Raw genomic sequence first — 24017 nt, 5'->3', positions numbered from 1 at the left:
TTTTCCTGACCACTGTTAGCCCAGGCAGTAAATGGGGCTGTCTGCACCCTGCCAGTCCCCTCGTCCCCTTAATCACAGACCTGGCAACCCCCTTAAGTGAATGATGGATTATTCCAGATTAGCCCTTTCACCCCATGTCTCAGAGACATAGGCTACATTTACACTTGACATTTTCATGTTTCTCATTTTCAGGATAAAATTTCTAAACCTTGATTAACACTTAGATACATAGTACGTGTATCGATTGGAAATATTAAGACCAAAAAAAGGCAGAAGAAGAAATAAACAGAAGCAGCACTACCCTGACATGCTTGGATAACATGAATCTGTTCGCAGTGGTGGACATGGTGTGGCAAAATCAGAATTGCTCATATTTATTCCTGATGCACAGAAAAGAAAAATCTGTAAAATGTTGTTTCTGAAACAATATAACATGTAAAAAATCTAAGATGATAATTATTTAGCTTTAGTGGTCCAGTAATGTAGATTTTATTACCTTTGGACAAAGACAGTATAGTTGTTTACTCTTATTTCCAGCATTTCTGCTATGCTAAGCTAAGATAACCAGCTGTTGATGGTAGCTTCATAATTATTGTACATGGTCTTCTCATCTAAGTCTCTGCAATATCTCCCCAAATTATTGTTTTGTTAAATTATAATTAAAAATATTGCATCCAAACCTTTCTTGGAGCCTCGTTCTATCTGGGAACTCTTCATGTTGCATATTATTTAGGGATGCACAATTAATACAAATATTATTGAAATCGTAATATGGCTAAGTGCAATATACTAATATCTGTCAAGGAGTGTATGTTTTCACCCATGTCCGTTTGCGTGTTGGTTGGTTTGTGACCAGGATTACACAAAAACTACTGAACAAATTTCCACAAAACTTGGATGAAGGATGAGTCTTGGCCCAGAATAGAGCCCATGACATTTTGGTGCAGATCAGGATAAAGAGACGGATCCAGGTTTTTTTTTCTAATTTTCTTCAACATTGTTAGATGGGGTGTTTTTCAGCATTTTTAATTTCTCAGGGACTAATGCATGCATTGTGATAAAAAAAATCAGGTTTATTTAGGTGACTGGTATCTATGAGTGGGAACAATTTGATGTGGATCCAAATAAAAATATGGATCTAGCCGTTTAAGTATGTTTTATACTGTATGATATTGGATTAGGATCTGATGTTTTTCTCATGTGTCTCACACACGACATGTCAATGGAGTAAAAGTGACATGACAGGGGCAGACTGGGAGATCGATGTTTATGTTTTCAAAATTAACTTTTAGACTTACTGACTTCCTGATTCTCCTGAAAGACAGGACATGCTCTTCAGTTGTGTCGTCCATCCAGTAGAGCTGTAGGCCACAACGCAGGACTGTAGCTCCCAGGTGTGTGAATGTGTGTTGGTGTTTGAATATGAAGCAGGTCAAGTGCTTCATCAACCCCTCCTGCATAAATAAGGATTAGGAAATGCAGGGGGCATCCTCGCTCAACGCTGCCCTGCTCTCTTTGCTACAGCAGGAAGAGGTAATCAACAAAGAGCTCCAGGGGGATTTCGAGAAGGAAATTGGATACATATAAGAAACACGTCTGTGTGCAACAATGCGTTTAACAAACACAAGATCAAATGTACGCAAAGGATCCGTTTGGCTAGTGTGATTACTATGTTAACCTTTATTCTTGCAAGGAAACCTGATTGAGTGCACAAGGTCTTTCCTGGTAATGCCCTGCTTTCAATTCATACATCTCTTTGTGTAACCATCATGAGATAAACACCCTCGAAACAACTCTGAATCACTGCTTTTAGCTACAGCCGTGAATTTCACGCATGAAAAAAAACATGACTTTAATTTACAGAGAAGTGTAGATGGCCATGTTTTGGGTTTAGGTTAGATTAAATAAATAATAAAACCCTATCAAATCTGTTAAACTTTTTAAATTATCAATAGTTTGTATTTAAGTGTGTATTTAAATTCATTAACATTTCAAGAACTAAAGTTAAAGGGGCACTATGTAGTTTTGGAGATGAAATTCAAAGTCAGAATCTGCATGTTTATAATATTAATGAGGTAATAATACAAACTCTGCTGTTCTCAGAGGAAAATAAAGTCCCAGAACACTGTTTGAAGCTAGAAAGGTGGCAGGGTCCGCCACATATAAACAAAGTAAAACATTTTGAAAGTGTGTTGTCCTTTAATGTCAGTTTGTTTATACAGTTAATATCTTTCTCTTCTGATTAAAATGTGTTCCCCAAAACGACATAGTGCACCTTTTAAGCTTCAACAAATACATCACATATTGGTTGTTAAGCTACATAACTTCCTGATTTTTTTGCAGCCTGTATTTTGCTGATAAAGAGGATGTGAGTTTGTTCGGGGGTTTCATTATAGCTTCATTAAGACTCACAGCTTAATGAATCCAGGTATCTTACAACTTGGAACCATATCCAAATTAGAAACTGGGTCCTGGAACCAAACCCTGGCTGTAATGTATTCATTTATGCGGCCGAACGATCACGTCTCTCACCTCGTCTTCACCCCAAATCCAATGACACTGCCCTCAGCTGCACTGGCCCTCTTCAGAACAAAGTGCTTGTGAGATTGAGAACGAAGAGATGTAACAGGACACACAAAAACACACACCGACGCTGCATAAGATCCTTCATTCTCGTGTACATTAGGCTCTCTGTCCGTGTGAAAAGTGGGCTACTTGAGGCAGGTAATCAAGCAGGGATTAGGTGGTCCTCAGTTGATGCTGATTATGCTGATCACTCCGAGTTTGACAGCAGGACACACACACACACCTCTTTTTGCCTCTTAGGAACACATCGCTGACGTCATTAACTCCTTAGAGACTTTATGTAACCTTACCCATAACCACTTCCATGCCCATTCCCTAAACCTCAACTTTGCAACCTGAAATTGAAATTTAAAAGTCCCTTGTTGTGGCAACCAGCTGTTTGTCCTCATATGGTGGGTGAGTTCTCATATTGTCTGCCTGATGCCAGTTTTGCACCTATATATATATATATATATATATATATATATATATATATATATATATATACATATATAAGATATGTCAAAACAACTGAAGGCATTTTTAATAAACCGTGACAATCACCAATCTGTCAGTCATTTAATTTGAACATTATTTACTTATTCTTATATATTTAGTAAAAAAAACTATTCCTTTGTAGCAACATTATTATTATGTTCTGCAATTTGGCCTCCACCATTTAAAAGTGCAGCACAACTATCGTAAATTCAAATCCCAGGTTTCTGTTATCAGATATAATGTAACGTTACATGCTAGCTTTAGACAAAACTCAGCACATCATAACAATGTTGTGTCCTGAAAACTTATGTCTCGATGTAAACGTGTGCTCAGGCAAGGCTAGGCAAACGTTACGTGAGACAATAACGTCTGGCTATAACATGCTAACGGCTAAACCTCTGTTGTAATGGGCTGATTTGCCTTAAGATCAGAAGCTAAAACAGTCAAACATCACACAACGTGCAACAACACAAGTCATATAACTTAGCAACCTGGCTAATGCTACTTACTAACCAACAACTTACCACTGCTTGGTGTCTGTTGTGCAGCATTTCATTAAGCGAAGCTGTCGCCAATGACTAAAAGCAAGTCTCTCGACTCTCACTGGACCTATTTTTTTCTTCATAGTTTTCTCCATCAGTGTCTACGGTCTCTTCCTCTTGGTCATGATGTCCGTAGAGGCCGCTGAGCCCGGTTCTGGTTGTTTTAAAACATGCTGGCGGTCCAATAGCTGCTGTGATGGCGGCTTAAATACATACACTCCCCAGCAGAGTAAGCTAGCAGAGCTAACTTGCAGCTATGGTAGGCAGCAGCTTTCAAGAATCTCCGTAAATCGCAGAGAGTTGAGACAGAGCAGCACAAAGACATCCGAGGGAAAACAAAAGGACACTCTCTGCATGAAATACGATCCAGTTTCACCAAAATCAGTGATAGTTGGTGCTGTGTGTGATGTAGTGCTTTAAAGCGATATGCACTGTCATCCTAGCCTCTCACTGAAGTTACATAGCTGTTGTTAAAACGTAAATAGTTAGATAATGTTGCTTTCAAGGGAAACGTACAGCATGTACGCCTTGAAATTGCAGGTGTGGTGGGTAAAATGTTGACTTTATTTCCACAAGTCCTTCAAATTAAGTGATATAATACATACGCTAATTTGTAACCTTTCAGTATGAGTATTTTCTGATCTGATGCAGGCTACATCGTTGCAAGTGTGAATTAAATCCATGAACATCAACGTGCTTCACAATGCTCACATTATGAAACTTTATTAATAGTCTCAGCCAGAAAGATCAGACAAACGTCCATGAAAAGCAGTGGATGATTATCTCTGCGCCAGTTGATCTCTGTAGATCAACCACGTGTAGCTTTAATATGACTGAATGTGAATATATAAAGCTTGGCTCAATGCTGACAATGGACAAGCGTCGTAGAAAAGAAGAAAAAGGGTCATATAGTTCTCTGTACAGCCATCAGAGTGTGATGAGAAAATGAGTCTCTGAAGTGACTTTTTCTTGGTACAAAATGTTCCTCCTTCAGCACTTCCACTGATAACAGTGACACTTTGCAAATGAGCATTGTTAAAAGGCACAGTGGAGTTATTTAAGGTGCAGTTGTTAATTTCTCTTCATTTCTGTCATCGCCCTCCCAGTTTTATGTCGGATGACCAAATGTGGAGGATTCATAAGTTGAAAAGGGAATTTTACAACTTTATATTTGTGCTGGGTCTTTACTTATTACGAAATGTTCATAATCATGATAATGTAATTTTTCTTATACAATATTTGTTTCAGAACACAGAAATAAACAAAATGAAGTCATTTCATCATTTCAATGGCTGAAAAAATAGCTACATGAATCACTGCACATTTCCTTCTCAAGGAAACATGTACTTACACGTTTTTATAGATAAATATATCTGTCTCATTCATTGTTTTTTACTTTTGTTGTTGAACTTGAAAGTCTTTTGGCATTTGGACTTCCTCTTTAGCATTTTATGACTTAACTGCCAAAGCAAATAGAATATCAAGAAACTTTACACTGCATAGATGATTTTTTTTTATCAACAAAATGAGGAAATGTTCTTAATAAATGTATCAGAAAAATTGCAAAATGTTGACTGACTCATTGCAGATGGGCAGATGGACATTACAAAATATGAGAAGGGATGTGTTCTCTGCAGTATGTATTTAGATTGAACATGTTTCTTAACCTTTTTGGTAAAAAAACAAATTAACGCTATATGAACGTAAGACAGGGTACCATTTGTACTTTTTTTAGTCTAATGTCTTTCGCCAGTTGTATGTAAACGTTGTCTCTCTGTTGCAATTTTTCGCACCTTTCTTAAACCTCGTCGGGTCATGTCTCAACAACAGTGGTAATTAAATAATAATTAATATAAAAGTAATACAAATGTTCCAGTTATCTTGAACTGATATTGGTAAAAAATAAAAGAACTTAAAGAAGAATGATTCATTAACCTATAAAATTAACTCTCACTTTTTGACAAATTTTTTTTTGACATTATCAATTTCAACAACTCTATTTGAGTTAGACAAGCTTTTTCAGGTTTTATAGTGAGACATTAAACGTTCCTCAAATCAGAATCATTGTGGTGCTTTTGAAGACAGGTCTGTATGTTTGTTGATGCTGTACTGGCAAAGACCTCATTATTATTTTTAACACTGAATTATAGCTTGAATCTTGATGGCCTTGAATCCTCCTTGCACTTCATCAATACTTTCTGACGGTTTTGCACAGATATGCTGTCCACATGATTTTTGACTTTGCACTGGTTGGTGATTTAAAGGACAAAGCATTATTCATTGCACAGACTAAAATTAGCATAAGCTCTTTATTTTGTGTTCATATCCTGCTGCCGGGTTGAGGATAATGTCTTTATCTCCTTTATATTAGCGTATATTATTAAATTCTGCATTAAATCTTCTGTCCATCTGACTGTGTGTGTGTTTCTTAGTTAACATTGTGTGTTGAATGTTGTTTCTCCTTCGTGGGTAATAAAAATGATTTCTCCCCATGGTAGGGATTTTTATCTTTTGTCATCTCCCCTCTATCTTCTCATGAGCTCTAGAGATGCTTCACTAATCCAAAATAAATGGTTTTCGTCCATATTGTTGTGCAGAGAGGGAATTTAAGTTTTCATCTGTAGTGCAATCAATAACTGAGATAGGTCACTGGGGCCTCGATATGGTATAAACAGGACAGCACAAAAGAAAAAATTAGGTTTGTTTGGTCACATGTGACTATTTTACAATACGCTACAAGATAACATCTTAAACATATAAATACGTGACAGAAATTACATAATTTTCTTCCAATAAAATAAACTATTCATTAAGATGCTCCATAAGGCATTAACCCAAACATTCATACGGCTTTTTCACTTTTCTTTTCCAGACAAGTTCAACGCCTATGTAACACTAAAGGTGCAAAATGTGAAGAGCACCACCATCACAGTCCGTGGAGACCAGCCATGTTGGGAACAAGACTTCATGTTGTGAGTATCCTGCAGCTGTTTGTACTTATTACTCACTGTATGAACATTCATCTATCACATGCAGTGTTGTATAAAGTGCACAGAAGTCACACTTGAGTATAAGTAAAGATGTCATAGATAAAATCAACCTTTAACAATATCAGCATACAGCACAAACTTACTGTATATATATCTGGTACGTAGACAACTCATACGTGGAGTGATGTTAAGGTTTTGCCTTCTTCTACTGAAGGATCATTTGTTCTTCTGTAGGTTTAAAATTTGAAAAGTATGGTGCGGTAAGGCAGTTTTCATTAAGCTTTCTTCTTTGAGTATATGTACTACTGAAAATAGCTGAGGAAAGTTACAGGTTCGACCACTTGCCTTGGTTTCCAGTTTCTCCCACTTCCTTCTTACTTTTTGGCCCAGTGTCACTTTTATTAGCAGCAACAGCATGTTCGGCACCAACCCCTTGGGACATATTAAGACAAATGCAGTGAGAAATTGAAGCTTCGGAGTGTGTGTCAGCCCTTAGATGAATACAGGCCAGGTATCCACTGCTAGCTGACTTGCTAGCTGGCTTTAATAGGCCTCACTGAAATTGAAAGGGAGCGTCAGCCGCCTGTGGGACTCCAGTCTGGCCGGCTTGCACAGGCTACTAAATGGGAATTTGTGGTTGGAGCAGGTAGGATGGATGGAAAGTGAAATTACATGCCCAGCTCAGATAAGTGGATGAGTCAGTGATAAATCTAATGAATTGTCCAGCCCTGTCTGATTCAACGGGGGAGAAGAAGTACAGATGTAGCTGATGTAAAAATCCCACTTCACTTTTGTGCTTGTGGAAGTAGTGCTGCTCCTGTTATCCGCACCCATGATGACCTATTTTGGCTGACATGTTTGTAGGGATGGCGTTGGTGGAGCAACATATAATAAGCTGGATAAGAGAAAGCACTATGACTGGCTGACATGTCTAATGTTAGGCGGCTAGGCTCAGATGGGGCAATTACAATAATCCCACCTTTTTTTACAACATGTTTTCTGAACAGCTCCTGTATTTTTGTTCTGTCCTCCAAAGCAAAAATGTTTACAAAAACGAGGCTTTGCTTTATTTTCAGCTAATGGAGTGGTACATTTTTCTATGTGGTTTCTAGAGGACCAGACATCTAGGTTAAAACTGGAGCTAAATTTGACTGATCTTCAGTAAATATAATTGTTGTTTCAATAGCATTTAAGTGACTTCATTTTAGTGGGAAGCAGCCTAACTACATGTTGAAATGAAGTCAATGTAATGGCTATGTGATACAAAGAGGTGAACCAGGATCACACTGGACGGGTTCCCACCAACACCCACTAACATCTGGTTTAGCCTTCGATGGGGAAGGCTGCAATCAGCATCCATTTCTGGGTCAAATGACACTGCAGTAGTCACTGTGGTTTATCGGCTTCAGCTACAATCACCAGTGAAACATGGCACCTGGGTGGACACGCTAATTTTCACCCCTTTTCCATCGCGATGCTATGATGTGCGTTGAAGTTAAGGATGTTGGCGCCTATTAATTATAATTCCACTTCATGATTAAGACTGATAAGGTCGCTGGAAATCATGTGTGTCTACAACATGAGAGGCGTCTTTACAAAACAGTTTTGCATTTAAGCGGCCTATAAAACACAAGTAGGAACAAGGCATACACAATTATCTCTCCCCGTCTCTGTCTGTCTGTCTGTCTCAGACACACACACACACAAACACACACACACACACACACACACACACACACATATGCACAAACACACATCAGTTATTCATTGTATTGTACAACGCACACAGATCTTCCTGCAGACTGATCCCCCTAGACATGATTAGAGGGATTGGATAGGCTGACTGTACGTCCACATGATTACATAAGACTCTCCTCCCTCTCCTCCCCTCTCTTCCCCTCCACGCTTATCATAATCTCTGCTATTACCCTATCCTCTATCAGATCCACTCAGACTGATATTTTCGCTTTCACTGCTTCAGACAAAGAATAAATAACATCACACATGTCTACGCTGTTAAAAGAAATAGAAATGCATGATTGTTCTTCTTTCACAATGAGAAGATGATTCTATTTACAATATGAGTTCAACTCAATTAAAATACTACTAATCTGACCATACTGAAAAACATCAGTGATTACATACAAAGGAAACCCCATGGCTTCATATGCTAAACGGCTAATTAGCACCTAAGTCTCATTAGCAGGAGTCGGACTCGATGGGGGGGCGGCAGCGGCGTGCTGCGTGGAAGCGCTGCTGGAGGTCTCGAGAGGGAACTGCAACTGAGTTTGGCTCCCAGAATGAAAGGTCTCAACAAGAGGAGTGAGACAAACATGTTTGTCACAGGGGCCAGCTCAAGTGTGTGCTCAGATTGTGCTGAAAAGTGTTTTTATTTAGTGTTTTACACAAATGACAAAGGAAGTGAAACAATAGGCATTCTGGCCGAATGACGTGGAGAAAAATAGAGAAATAAACCAAATTATATGCATCATATGTGCTCATTTGCTCATGTGGTATCTTTTAGCATGAATGCATAACTTTACTGTACATGGCTTATTAAGTTATGATTAGCTGCTAATTGATGAAAACGCTACTCGTTTGAAAACACCGGATCATAGTATAATCACATGTACTTATCTTATTTTTGTATGTTATGCAGTCATAAATCACATCCGAAAAATAGACATAACCAAGATGAGTCATTACAAAATCTTTTTGACATCAAAGCACTTTTGAGTCTCATTTGGAAAATGAATGAATGGAGGGAGAATGTGAATGAATGCACAGTACTGAGTAATGTTAAAGAAGAATCCCCTGCTGTGCTAATAGAAAGTACATTCAGAATAAGTGTATTAAGAGTCACTATTTTCCATTAGCAGCATTCTCAAAATGGACTGTTACCTTAGAATCGAGGCCTATGAGGCTGAACCCTCAATTAATGGTGATTTGATGGAAACCATAACCCCTCTACAGAGAGTTTTATGGCCTCTTCACACCTGAACTGTATACACACTGAAAGATAAGGTAGTGACGCAGGATACCGACAACACTAGAGATGGACTAAAAAGAAGCAGAAACCAGAATTTATCTCTTGTCAATTTTCTTCTCTTAAAAAAAGAGCAAATAACCTACATAGTGCTTTCACTCATTATTCTGAGTGATGCAAACAGGACAGTTGCGTTGTTTGCAAACTGCAGGGAGGCAACCTTTTCACAGCTGGGTGGTGAAGGCACTGAGGCCCTGTGAGATGTCCACTCAGAGTCTTTAAATTCCCCTCTTGAAATCAACTAAACCAGTCGCAACCAATAACAGAGCAAGTGGATGAAGGTTGGAGTCCATCAGAGATGAAGATTCATATAGTAGCCATTAGCTGGTGACTTAAGCTGCATGTTTCCTTAAATTCTTCCTGTTTTCAGTAGCCTGTGGTGCATTCATGAACTAGGGGAGTATGTCAGTGCTCTAAGCCTATTTGAGTGTGATTAGTTTCACTTTACTGTACATATGCGCGTGTGTGAAAATCCTTTCATGTATCATGCTCTATATATATATATATATGTCGGTCAGGTAGAAGTTTCCTGGTTGTCGGATTATCAGCTGTTCTTTGACACGCTTCCATTCTGGCCTGGGTGGACATACCGCAGATTAAAGAGGGAGCAGGAGACCGACAAAGCTGGATGGAGAGTGAAATTTGGTTTTCATTTTCAGTCCAAGTCAGAGATGAGTTTGGACTGAGTCTGGCTCGTACTCATCCATCCTGCTACCCTCTTACGCTCCTGCCCAAAAATATGAAGAAAGTAGAAAATAGCAACAGAGGCTGCACTCAGAGGTCCTCTCGGTCTCTGTCTGGCTGAAAGCACTCCCTCGGCCTCTCTCGCTGTTAGCAGCTGGCTGTTAACCTTTCTATAATCATGATTGTTCCAGCTGCAAGCCGTCCATTTAGGCTTGATGGTTTAACACACACTGCGTTGAAGTGCCTCCTCTCAACATGAAGTACATTTGTAGGTAAATGAAAGTAAAGGTGACGTTTCTGATGGATAGTTGGTTCATCTAGACAAAGTAGGTACAGCCAGGAAACATGTTCTTGTCTCAAACTATTACACTTACTTCCCACACCTCGACGGGTTCTTGTCCACTGAAGAAAGGTATATGACTTTAATAAAAACAAAATATCTGTCAACTGACGTTTACCTGTTTTAGGTTATGAAACACTTGACTTCTAGTCTCACTTTTGTAAAATGTGTTTCTTAGCCACGTTAGCATCGTGGGATGGGAATATTCAGTTGGTCAGTCCAACACCTATTTTTATAAAAATGCCTTCTTATAGTGGAGTATAATACTTGGTCAGCACCTTAAAGCCCTATACAGGCCACCAGGGCAACCCAGTTAGCATCAGGTTAGCATGCTGAAACCATTTACTGGATAAGAAATTTCTTCTATTTACCAGTTAGTTAGATCAACAAGTAGAAATCTGGTTTGAATCTCATATTTTGTAAAAGCTGCAATATCTGACTTGGTGCTGAGAACAAAGAATTGTCTGAAAGAAGTCTGCATGCCTCATGTTAACTAAAGTAAACCCCTAATTTAATGCTAATTTACCACACTATTGTTTCCAACTAAATTACCAGACCCGGGGTACTATACAAGCCCAGCTCATCACTACTCAGTAAGTGTGTCATTTACACTCATTGTTGATCACGTTGATAATTGTTACCATGAAGTGTGGTGGACAATACCTGCAGCTGGTGATTGTTGGAGTCTTTCCCATCAATTTGTTTCATCCCACATGATTTGACACTGTGGCTGAACCAAATCTGACAGTATTTAACTGAACCTGACAAACTGGCAAAGGCCATTACCTTATCTTATTAATTAGTGCTTCTTTTTGCACATTTAATGCTTCTTCAAGGGTTTTGTTCACCTTGGCTCACTTGCCACAATGTAATTAGCACATTAAATATCTGCAATGTAAGTTTTTCCATGGGTATATCACATCTTTTCATTTCTTTATATTGCAACTTTACATTTTTATGTTGTGACAATGCTGTGCCTGTGGTCTGGTTAGGGTGTAGGTACAAAAAGGAAAAGATCGTGTTCTGTCTTAAGTGGCCTGTTTTGGTCGACACAAACACGGCAGGAGCTGTCCGGTGGTTTAGTTATAAACATCAAGTCTTGTTGCAACAATTGTGGGAGGAGATGTCCCAAACTCATGTCAAAAATATCAGTTTTTTTGTCCCCACATCTCGTCTGGAAGTTGTCCTGAGGTCTCCTTAAAAATATTCAGTGGTTTCACACTTACAAATGTTGAAACGCAGTCTTGAACTGTGACCACCGACTTTGAAGCCTTCTCATATGTAACTCCTCCTCCATCCCCTCGGCCTGCAGATTAGACAGTCAGATCATAAAAATGTGACAGACATTGTTCAAATGTCAATAAAGTACGCAGCCTATGACGTGTAAATGTGAACACAGCAGCTGTTTGCAGTAACTGTAAGTGCCAACATTTTATTCTGCCGACTGGGCTACCTGCAAAGCATCTGCCCCAAAATTATACTCCACAAATTAAATTAATTATCCTCATTAAGTAGACGAACAAGACTCTCTTAAACACACACACACACACACACGAACATACTTAATGCTGGATTACTACTTTTTCTCACTGGCTGCAAGTGAGGAAAAGTTTCAACATTTGCTTGCAACACTTTTGATTAAAACCCTCCAAGGTGAATACATTTTCACTTAATGAAAATGCTTTCTGTTTGAAGACATTTGTTTTAAATAAAATGTATTGAATGGCACAAAATAACCTTTTACTTTTTCTGTGACGATGAAATGACAAAGACTGGAGAGGCTCAAACTAAGAGTTATTTTCTGCAAGCTGGAGCCTGTAGTCAACAGAAATGCATTGGGGAGATTGCTGTTAGATGAATTGTAATGGGGTTTGAATTAAAGCCATTCATGTCATTTGGAATTGACAGGAATTGACATTTTTTTGTTAGTTTATGCCTTTACTCAACAGTCACAGTAGAAATATGACAGGAAATGAGGAGAGAGAGAGAGAAAGAGAGAGAGATGGGGAATTAAATGCAACAGGCGTTTTAAGCAGGATGAGAACAGGGATGTAGCAGTTCACGGCTGGTGCATTAACCCCTAGGCCACCAGCTCGACCTGCTGAAATTCCTCCACCCATTGTTTTTATATAAACCCTGCACTACAGGCATCTTTGTCCTATTTCCAAGCTGCAACTCACATCGACACTCCAGAGGCACGACACTCTGTTCATCCCTGGTACCGTTCCACAAATACTTTTTCTGACATTTTATGGGCTGCCATTAATAGGCGTTTAATGATGGGATGATGGGGCTGTATGATTTGTGTTGCAAGTGTCAAACTTTCACTTTGGCAGCTTTCGTTTAATCGCCAACTGTTTTAATAATTCATCAATCGTTCCAGTAATTTTTTTTTAAGCAAAAATGTCAGGCATGTGCTGGTTCCAACTTCTTAAATATACAGATTTGCTGCTTTTCTTTTGTCAGTTATGATAATAAATGAAGACTCTTTTCGTTTCTTCTCGTTTAAGATTCTTGGTCGGATAGAGAAGCACATAAAGACATTACTTTGGGCTCTGGGAAATTTCTTTTTACAATTTTATGACATTTTATGGCCTAACAATTAAAGGTGCAGTGTGTGGTTTTGGGGAAGAAATTCTACTTTAATGCCAAAAAAATTAAATAAACAAACTCTGTTTGTTTTCATGACTGAATAAACTGAATAAACAAACTGACCTTGAAGGACAACAAAAAAAACACTGTTTTACTTTGTTATATGTGGCGGACCCTGCCACCTTTCTAGCTTCAAACAGTGTTCTGGGGAGCTTATTTCCCTCTGAGAACAGCTTGTTTATTCAGTTATGGACAAGATAAATATTTAATCTTTAAATTTAATATTTAATTTAATTTAATTATAATTTAATATTGTAAATATTAAAATTCTGTGTTTGAATTTCTTCTCCAAAGCTACATAATGTCCCTTTTAATCGTCACAATAATGGGCAGGTTAATCGATAAAAATACAACAGCTAATAGGCTCAAATTGTCCACGAACAAAATGTTATCTTTTTTTTATGAGGTCTTGAGCCGCCTTCTTGGAAATCAGATCATGCCACATTTTTGTCACTCTGCATTATGTATCGACTTATCCTCTTGTGTCTCATTTTCATGTTTAGTCTTTATCAAATCTCATGGTTTCATACATCGGTGGTCACTGGACAGCTGCCTGCGTGTGTGTGTCTGTGTGTGTGACGGCTGATTGGTTGGTTGGTTAGCGAGTGGGATAAGGAGATAAGCAGTTGAATGTTGATCCCTGGGTGTAGACTCAGGGTCACTAGGCCTCACGTGCTCTGCTCATTCATCCTTGGATTCAGTCTGTCTCAGTCGTATGCTTACCACAGGCTTGACTCACAAGGCTAGCGTGAGGCCTTATATCTAGCCTTGTCTGCTGTCTCAGTCTTTCTCAAGCTGTTTCTGTTTGTGTGTTGCTCACCGTCCTGACATGCTACTGAAGTTCTTAATCTTTTGACCTGATTTACAGCATCGGGTCACAGGCTTTCTGTCACCAGCCACTCATAATCTTAAGATGTCTTCACTGGCCTAGTCTGGATATGAAAATAAGCAAGAATATAATTCATTGTTTTTTCATGAGTTTTTTAAGGTATCTGTCACTATATTTATTGAAGAATATAAATTGAATGTGCCTCTTTCATCACTTTTTGGGTGTTGTCTTTCTGTCTCACAGCTTCACTGGTGATTCAGGTCTCAGTCTGCTCTTTCCATCAAGTTCTCTGTCAATTAAGCTGTATCTAAGTTTCAAAAAATGGTGACCTTTGTCTCGTTCCTCCACATCAACCTCTGTTAGTCTTTGGCCAATGACTTGATCGAGTTACAATGACAAGAATGATTCACTGCTGCCTGATCAAAGCCTCTTCCCTCACTCTTATTTATGCTGTCAGTTCTCCTCCCAGAGAGGATATTTTCCCCTGACATCTGTTTTTAAAGAAGCATCACTTGATGTACATCAATTTCCAATGAAACATCAGCAACATAGCAATTTGAATTGCATTAATATGGCCTTAAAATAATATCATATACCTGTATTACTCCTCATAGCGCTTCATAAATGCTAGGACTGGAGTACAAAATCAAATTTCACAATACTTTCATCCAAATATGTCTATCCGTGCTGCAACTATATTGTAGAGATGACAAATGTTACTTTCACGAAATATTAAATAAAAAAACAAAACAATTTAGTTTAACCATTTCTTCTTTTTTTCACCTTGTTTTCCTTTTGAATGTTATCAGAATCCTTTCGTGGTGACCAGTGTCTTCTCCCAGCAGGAAACAAAACATTTGGTCAGTGAATAATCGAACAAAACAAAACAGAACAAAACAAAACATAAAACTAGTCTTGCACTACTCTTAGCAAGATAGTGACAGACAGCAATCAGTAATTACCTCAGTAATCAATTCTGCAAGACAGAAATAAATTAAGTGAAAATATTCAGTTTTCTTCCTTTAAAAGTGTGTTCAGAAGCAGAAAATATGAATGAACCATGTTGTTAAAGAGTGAATTTGAGCAAAAATTTGGTAATGTTATGAATAGAGTCCTGAGGTGAGAGAGCAGTGTTCCTGCTGTGTAAAGCTCTCCTCACAGGAAAGTGTAAAAAGCCACAGTAACTCTCACCTGTTGTTACATTGAGTGCCTCCAGTCCCCCTCTCTCAGTCCATAATTTCCATCAAGCCTGGTGCTCAGCGTGACCGCACACGCTTTATTTTCCTCTCGTCTTATTACCTCTTTCTTTCATTTTTTTCCAATTTCTGTCTCTCCGTCGGAAGATGGCTGTGTGTTAGTGTGCGCGCACGTGTTTGTCTGCTTGTGGTTTCTGAGTGATAAAAATACACCATTTTATTCCCTGTTACAACACAAACCATTCCCTCAATAATGGATGGGCTTTGATGGAGGGCATATGCCAGAGTCAGACGTAGAGCTTCAAGATCTCGCACACACACACGCACACGCACACACACACACACACACACACACACACACACACACACACACACACACACACACATCTGGTTGGTGAGTCAGAGAGTTGGAGACAGACTGCACGGATGGACAACGTCAGACCTATTTATAATCCTATTTGGGGTTATATGTTTCATGGTTTCAATTAAATAATCTCATGGATTAAAATCAGGCTGTAGATCATAAAACACTTTTGTTTTTGTTTGTTTTCTTTTAAGCCAGCTGTTCCGCTTTGATGTTGTGTTATGCAATACATTTACTTCCGATGGGTGGAGTTCACTGCTGCTTTTTGGGACCCTTGCTTCCAAAGTGCCTCAATGTGACAACACTAAACACAAAACACAGAAATGGTCCAAATAGGGTTTGCGCAATATTTACTATAAACAAGGGTGTAGGAAAAGCTTTTTGTTTTGGTAGTCAAAAGTCTATGGAAAAAATTAAAAATTAATGGAAATTTGAGAGAGACACTGAAACAAAGCACTTGAGAACGTGCATAAAGTCACATCCTTTGGACTGTCATGGAAAATCCGACCTCAGTCAAAAGAAATCCACAGTCCAGCTGCATTAAACAACTCAAACAAGTCGTCCACAGACTTGCATAGGCAACCGAAACGCTACAATCCTCTCAAACATGGCCAATGAACAAGTGACTTATACATAGAGCCCCTTTTAATAGAACAGCTCCCAGAAACAATGCAGGGCTATGTGGTGCTTTGGTGTTGATATAGGTCCCATTAAGCTCTGAGATCCACAGCTTCTTCTCACCAAACACATCCAGTATAAAAGAAATGGCTATAAACCTGGGAAGAGAATGTCCTCAAATATCAAACATAATTGTCTGAATTTGAATAGTTTAATGTACAAAAAGCCACCAACAGTCATATCATTGTTTATTTTTAATTAATTATATTGACATCATTCATGGTAGTTGGAGTTTTCGTCATTTCTGCAGGGCGAGCAGCTCTCACTGGAATGAATAAATCACCACGTTTAAATGTTTATTCAGTGTTTATTATTTAATACATCCACGGTTTAAGAAGCAGATATAGATTGGAGCTGATTTCTGTTATGTACAGATGGTGTTTAGGTCCTAAACACAGTGAAGTTTGGGTGCAGATGGCTGTACATGTTGGTGAAATACTGATTACAATTTGCTGGTAAAAGCCAGAATGCCCCTGAAACCTAGAGTGGTCTCTGGCCTCATACTCACCCAGAAACTCCCTTTTCTCATTTCAAGAATCTTTACTGGCACAGTATGATCTCTTGTCTCTTTTACATTACCTGTCACTGCAAAACCGTTACAAAGATTTCACAGTCACACAAGCGTGTAAACAAGCAAACACATGAATGAAGGCGGTTAATGGTAATCATGCTACCATGTAGGAACATCATCATTTTGACTCGACTTGTTCCTCAGCACTTCAAGTAGCTACACACACACACACACACACACACACACACACCCAATGTCTCCCGCCCACCCTCTTCACTCCATCATCCCAGCTGTGAAGTGTCATCGGAGATGACTGACAGCCAAGCTGAGGCATGTATGAATATGAATGGGGCTGTAAATATGAATATGCAGATGAAGAGGGGAGACAGTTTGCCTGCTGTCTTCTCTTTAAGACAGATCCGTCAGAAAATGATGGCTGTCATCCTTCACCCTCATTACTTTAGGATAAGACTGGCCCACTTACTGACCTGATGGAAAAGGATGGTACTGTATTAATGTGTCAGACTAAGGAAAAAAAGCCATAGTAAACCACTCCAGTAGTCTGGGGCAGCTGTAGCTCAGGAGGTAGAGCGGGTCGTCCAGTAATCAGAAGGTCAATGGTTCGATTCCCTGGATCCCCCAGCTGCATGTCTGCAAGATACTGAACCCCAAATTGCTCCTGATGAGCAGGTTGGCACCTTGCATGGCAGCCTCTTCCATCAGTGTGTGTGTGTGAAGTATGTATGTAGTACTATAAACAGGTAAAATATGGACCAAATGTTTTTTGTTGAATTGACATCAGCTGCAGCACCATGATGAATTGTTTAGATCATGTATAGGTATTTAAAGTGACAAGGAAAGAGAATTTCTGTGATGTCTCACATCTGTAAATCATCATATGAAAGATGTTTGAGACAATGATGAGACAAAAAAATGTCTCAGAGAAACAAGCTGGTAAAGCGAGCGTGTTATTTGTGTCAGCATGCCCAGAAATTGATCTCATGGCATTTTTTATATCAGACGAACTTGTGATAACAATGTGCAAACTCACATCACACCAAAATCAAACATCGACTAAGACCACATAACCAGAAAGGCTGACGTTTATTTGACAACTTAAGGAAGTTTGAGTAAGAGGACAGCTCATGCTCTGTTCCTCCAGTGCACTCATTGAAAGAATCCTCACATCCTCCCTAACAGTTTGGTACAACAGCACAAACCCACAATAAAGTCCAGCAGATTGTCGTTTACCCTCATGACATGATGGATTTAGGAAGTGGATCCTGCCTTTGCTCATCCTTCAACACAGTCTGATGGTTTTTCATCACTACAGCTGTGGTCAGACGGTCATGTTAGACCTTAAAAACAGCCTCTGGAGTGTTTCGTCAGGGAGTCACACAAATCTCAAGAAACCTTTGGCATGACTTTTGTTTAAGGTGCCTCATCATTTATTACCTTAGTTATTAAATCTTAATCACTGGTTTTTATACTATTTGTATCCCTTGTGTTTATGTAATTGAGTGTTGTGTTTATTGTATTGTTGTAATTTTTAGTCTTTTTACTGTTTTCTGCTGCTTTAATCTTGCCTGTGAAATACACACAATAATACAATTGTAAAGTTGAGTTGAGAGTTTAGTTATATTTACCAGTACGATTCAGTATCAGAGTCAATCTCTCTTGGGAAAAATCCTCCAATTGACAGAAAGGGATGTATTATACCGATCACTTTTGTCTAAGATATACAGAAGAAGTGAGGAGTTGATTGTTATCGCCTACCATTACTGAATACACAAAACACAGCACCAACTACAGACTGAATCCCTATTAAATTCTGATGCCAGGTATGAACTTTTTGCTCGGTGTGTGCAACGCGGTTAATCAGTATTTTTTCTGCTTTTACAGTGAGATCAATCATCTGGAGTCAGGTCTGGTGGTGGAGCTGTGGAACAAAGGTTTGATATGGGACACTATGATCGGTACAGCACTGATACCCCTGGCAACCATTCAACAGTCTGACGAGGTAACACACCCTCACGTTTTCATCCTCGAGATAAACAAATCACTTTTTTCTTACCTTACTCAGCTTTTAGCTTAAGCACAGACTCTCTTCCTTCCACTTACCTTTCCTTATTTATTAAACAGCATCTTTACCTGTCAGATGCATCTTAGAAAGCATTCTCACCGGTGGCCAGTTAGAAGCAGCTGGCAACTCATTTTAGCACGCTGTGAGCGGGCTTGTCTCGCCTTTAGACCTCATTATTTTCACTTGAGAGTTTTAAAGTGTGGAAGCGAGCTCACCTCCTGTTGTTGATTATGCAGCCCTCCCAATTTCTGACTTCTCCCCTCAGTTTGAAGCACAGTAAATGCTCACCCCAGTTCAACTGTATGTCAGTCTGAACTGCCAGTGTTGCTCATTGCTTCTTCGTCGTTTCAGCTTCACTTAAGTTTTTATTGAATGACCATGTTGACACTTTTAATTCTCAGTGAGTGAGTGTTAATTTTTCTTTTTCTTTTTTATGCATGTCCCTCTGTTCTCTTCGTTTCTCTTCTTCAGGAGGGACCAGGAATGTGGACGTGTCTCGACTCTGAGGTGTTAATGAGGGAGGATGAGATCTGTGGTACCAGCAACCCAACTCCACACCAAGTGCTGCTGGATACCCGCTTTGAGCTGCCCTTTGGTATGCATAAAATTCACAAAACACACAGCACAAAGTAAAATACACAAACACACAGCCACAGAGCCAGGAGCTGATGCAGATTAAAAAAACCTGAACTGAATAATAGTCTAACCATTTTTATTTTTTTTGTTTTTGTTTTGGAAGAGCTAAAGAATATAAAGAAAACACAAATATGACAATCCTTCGATATCCTAACAGAATACAGCTACTGATGTGTTTTTGGGCATTCAAGCATGTAAACCTATTCTAGTAGTAACCCAAAATAAGATGATGAACCTGAAAATAAGCATAAAATGTCTCCTTCGACAAAATGAATCTGACAAAGTGCTACATGTCAGCTTAATTAACTAACAATGAAATAGTAATATGAATGATAATATGAATGAATGATTCAATGATGGGAAATGATAATTGCTTATTAAACACAACAAAATTATGGTTCACTGAGCGAATAGAGCAGTCATACTCACTTTCAAACCTATAAGTATACTGACTATACTGATGCTCAGTTGATTAAGAAGCAGGTTTGGTATATATGGTAATATACAGTATAGTTTTCCTTACAAGATCAGGCTTTAAGCGATAAAGAATACACTTGTATGTGTTTTGCACAATATTTGTCTCTCTTCGGCTTCTTAGACTCACTTCACCAGGCAGACTTGTTATGTTTTCTCCCCATGGGTTTCCCTGTTGAAGCACTGGGAGAGTACCACTAGGGTTCATGAAGTTTTTATGTTTAATGTTTTTGTTGCCCTAAATATCCCCAGCAATCTTTATTTGTAATTCTTGCTCTTTTTATTTGGAACCACTTTAATAGTAACACTTCCATTTTGTTTCCTCAGCAAGTGCTTAATCTCAGGGAGGTGTCTGAAGGGTCTGCTCTTGAGCTGCCTCTGTTTTTCCCATTGCACTTCCTGGCACTCTATTTACCTGATGTCAAGAAGCCACTGGTTCATGCCGCTGGCTGCTCGTCTTGACACAAAAGCCAGGGTCTGAAGATGGAGATAAGATAGGAGTTTCCCTGTTTAGCAAACTTTGACAAATCCTTTTTAAAAAAGTTAAAGCAATTGACATCCAATTTGCAACATAGGTACTAATCAATAGTGAGCTGCAACCTTTTGGTCATCATGTATCACAGTGAGTCATACTTAAACACACAAACACACTCACAAGTACCTTTTAATAGTATAACCCAGTGCTTTTATTTTAAAATTCAGTGTGACTTCCACTTTCTGAGGGTTTTGGAATAAAATCCGCTTAGAAATCAAAGAAAAAAAGACTTCTCTTTTATAACTTTCCTGAGAATTATCACATTTCTCAGTTTTCTACAGTATCAAACGTATCCAGTCGCCTTTACATCTGTGGGTTCACTGCGAACAAGAAATGCTAATAGCTAACTGCAGATTTGTCATGGTGCTGATTTCCCAAAATGTACATATACAGGCAGCCCGCTGGCCACGTTGGCCAAGAAGCAGCCTTCGACTGTGTGCCCACATGACATACAACCTATTACATTACACCCAGTCACATTTGAGAAACTCTCATCTAAATTAGCTTTTGGATACACTCAAAGAATAATTTATCTGAAACATTAACTTTATGTTTTTCAGTTACATGTGATTCAATTACATGCACATGCAAAGTATTTCCATCATGTTGAGTTGATGTGAATAAAGTAAGTAACTCTGCTTAAATGAAGTTAATGCAATTTTTCAAGTATTATACTTAAAAGTAATCCATTACATCAACTGAACATGATGGACATACTTTGCATTAAATTATATACCTAATGTAGAACTTATGTAGTTGAATTACATGGAAATAAAATACATAAAGTCTTCTCTGTGGTCTGTGAAAATCTGATTTTAAGGATGATTTGCAGGATTTGTGATATCACAAATAGTTTTGAATGGTTTGGAATAGTTTGGGATATTCAATGAGGGAGAAAGAGTACCTGCCATTTTAAGGGTGGAGGGGATTGTCAGGATGGATTGCAGGATGTCAAAAGTTTGCATTTGCAGCTGCCCAATACAGCTGGGCACCAACATGGCAAACTGTGACTCTCTGTTAAATTACATTTATAATACTCTTGAATGACTTGAATATTTAGACTTGGACTTACGTCGCCAGGCTTTTACATTTTCCCTTTTCTCATCTCTTTTCTTCCACTCCCACACACTCCTTTTCTTTCTTGCTTTGGGGAGGACCTTTGATCCCCCTGAGGTGGTTTTTAATTCTATTTCTGGGCCCCCAAACGGAAACCTCCTCATCAGTTATTAAACACACATGAATATAAGATGGGAACACATCAAGCAACAAGGGTGGGGTAAGACAGGATGGGATAGGGGACATAGAGGAGAGGCAACTGAGGGAAGGGTGGAGCTACAGTGCCTGTGGTCCTTCATCTATTCTTGTCTTTTGTTTCACATTCTGTGCTCTCCTCTCTCCTTCTTGCTCCATTATTTACTTTCTCTCTTCATGACCCCTTCTTCAATCCTGCCATCCATCCCTCTACCTATCCCTCCATCCCATGTGTCTGTATTTCCTCAACTTTCTCTCTTTCACAACCCTCTCTTGCACTCTTCGCCACTCAATTTCCTGTCACTCTTTCGATTTTTCTCATCTTCGAACCATCTTCTTCTTCTGTCCAATCCGTCTGTCCAGATATCCCAGAAGACGAGGCTCAGTACTGGACAAGTAAGCTGGAGCGTATCAACACCATGCGGATACATGACGAGGTAAGATTACAAATAAGTCCTGTTAATAGGTTAAAGATTATCTAAGTGCTGATAAAAAAACATTGGGGAGTACCAACTGGGAAAGACTTTCCTTTATCTTCACCTTGAAAGTAGGTAGTTGAGGACGAAGTGTTAGAGTGTGAACCACTGGTGTCATTTGAAACTTTAACAAGCAGTACAGGATAATAGCTTTTGGTTTTCATGTGTAAAAAGATCAGAATATGAGTAATAAAAAGGTGCTTGAAAATGCATTGCATCCTGTATCCATCCATACTGAAGAGAGCCATTTAGGATTAGAGGCAGAAGTGGATGTAAAGTAGATTTTTACCGATTTTCAAACCCCTTCTGGAGCTGAGGAGTAGCAGTTCAGTGAGCATGCAGAAGGTGGTGAATCTTCTCAAGTGTAAAACAAATCAAGACAGGAATTGTTTGCAGGTTTGATGGGAGCAAGAATGAATGCTTCTGATTTAGTTTTTTCATTTAAGTTGATTTACATTTTTACAAGTCTGCTCAACTGTACTGTTTACAAGATTGCTCTTGATTAGCAACACAGAATCTGTATGCTTCTGAGAGCATTCTCTTTATTTATTTAGTGTCCAAATATTATGTCACAGCTTGCACCCTTCTCATAGATGTTGCAGTTTGTATTGGCTCCCTGCTGCCATCTAATGAAGAATAATAGTTACTACATCACAGATGATATATTTTACCTTTTTTTTCTACTATTAACTACAGTTTTATACTATTTTCTCTTGTGGCAGTATCCACTGCAGGAAGACGTCCAGAGAAGACGGATGGCATCTGTGCCCTCTCAGTGCTGTGAGTATACTGTAAAAGTAAAAAGTTTTTAGCAGTGTGCACATTTAAAATCAATTCAACACTAGTTGCTGGACAGAAGGAAAAATCTAAAATACAATAACATTGTCTGCACACAAGCTAATTCTCCCATCAACATTTATTACCACTACCATGTGCGTCTCTGCAGTTGGTTTATGTCTGAAGAAGGGCTTGGGCCCAGACATCACATGTGGAGGTAATAAATGTTCATGAGAGCACAATCTAGTGTGTGGACTCTGTTTTTCGTATATATACTGTAAAAGTGAAAAAATGGTCCAATGCATTCATGCCATTGCGCTTTTTACACATGTTTATGTTTATTGTGGTACCTTTGTTCAATCCGCACTCCTCATTCCTTCTTGTATATCATGAGCAGGAAAAGTAATTTTTATATCAGCCACCAGTTAAGTGTTGATGCTATTTGACCGACTCGTACATTTAAACCTACTTCAGAGCCAGTAATGGATTTAGTCCCCATTGATTTCTAAAAAAATCAAACTTGCTGTTTGGACACTAAAGGAGATTTTTGGATGCACCTGCCACTGTTAATTTATGAAGAGCTGTATTTTCTACTTGCTGTTCACAGATGTGAAAACACTTTTTCCCCACAGCTGTTATGTTGTGTCAGTGTTGATTGCTCATAATGCATAAGTTCAAGTAACTCAGTCATCACATTACTTCATGTGACTTCTTCACGTTGCTTCACTAAGTTCTTCTTTATCTCATACTGGTATTACCATTCATCGTTTCCATCAAGCTACACAGATTTGGGTGTCTTCAGTCCCACTGTGACATACTCATTTGGCCATCACCAGTCACAGTCACTGATTTGAATCTTCAGTAACACAGTTCACTTTTCTTCCTGACTT

The 24017-nt window shown here is 38.8% G+C and overlaps 1 protein-coding gene across 1 annotated transcript in view; it reads left to right on the top strand.

The window, feature by feature from the left end:
• Window positions 1-24017, top strand: part of LOC311261890 (protein unc-13 homolog B-like) — a gene marked incomplete at its 3' end in the record, with an annotated part of 83642 nt that overhangs the window by 1186 nt on the left and 58439 nt on the right. Inside the window, exons 2-6 of the mRNA XM_084360903.1 lie at window positions 6478-6577; window positions 18798-18915; window positions 19450-19573; window positions 22238-22311; window positions 23073-23130. Of these exons, the coding sequence (XP_084217029.1) occupies window positions 6573-6577; window positions 18798-18915; window positions 19450-19573; window positions 22238-22311; window positions 23073-23130 (379 nt within the window). The 5' untranslated portion in view covers window positions 6478-6572. The remainder of the gene's footprint in view (window positions 1-6477; window positions 6578-18797; window positions 18916-19449; window positions 19574-22237; window positions 22312-23072; window positions 23131-24017) is intronic.

The sequence above is a fragment of the Pagrus pagrus genome (assembly GCF_965226575.1).
Source record: "Pagrus pagrus genome assembly, chromosome: 8".
Classification (NCBI taxonomy): domain Eukaryota; kingdom Metazoa; phylum Chordata; class Actinopteri; order Spariformes; family Sparidae; genus Pagrus; species Pagrus pagrus.
This window is presented reverse-complemented; position numbering and strand designations above follow the sequence as displayed.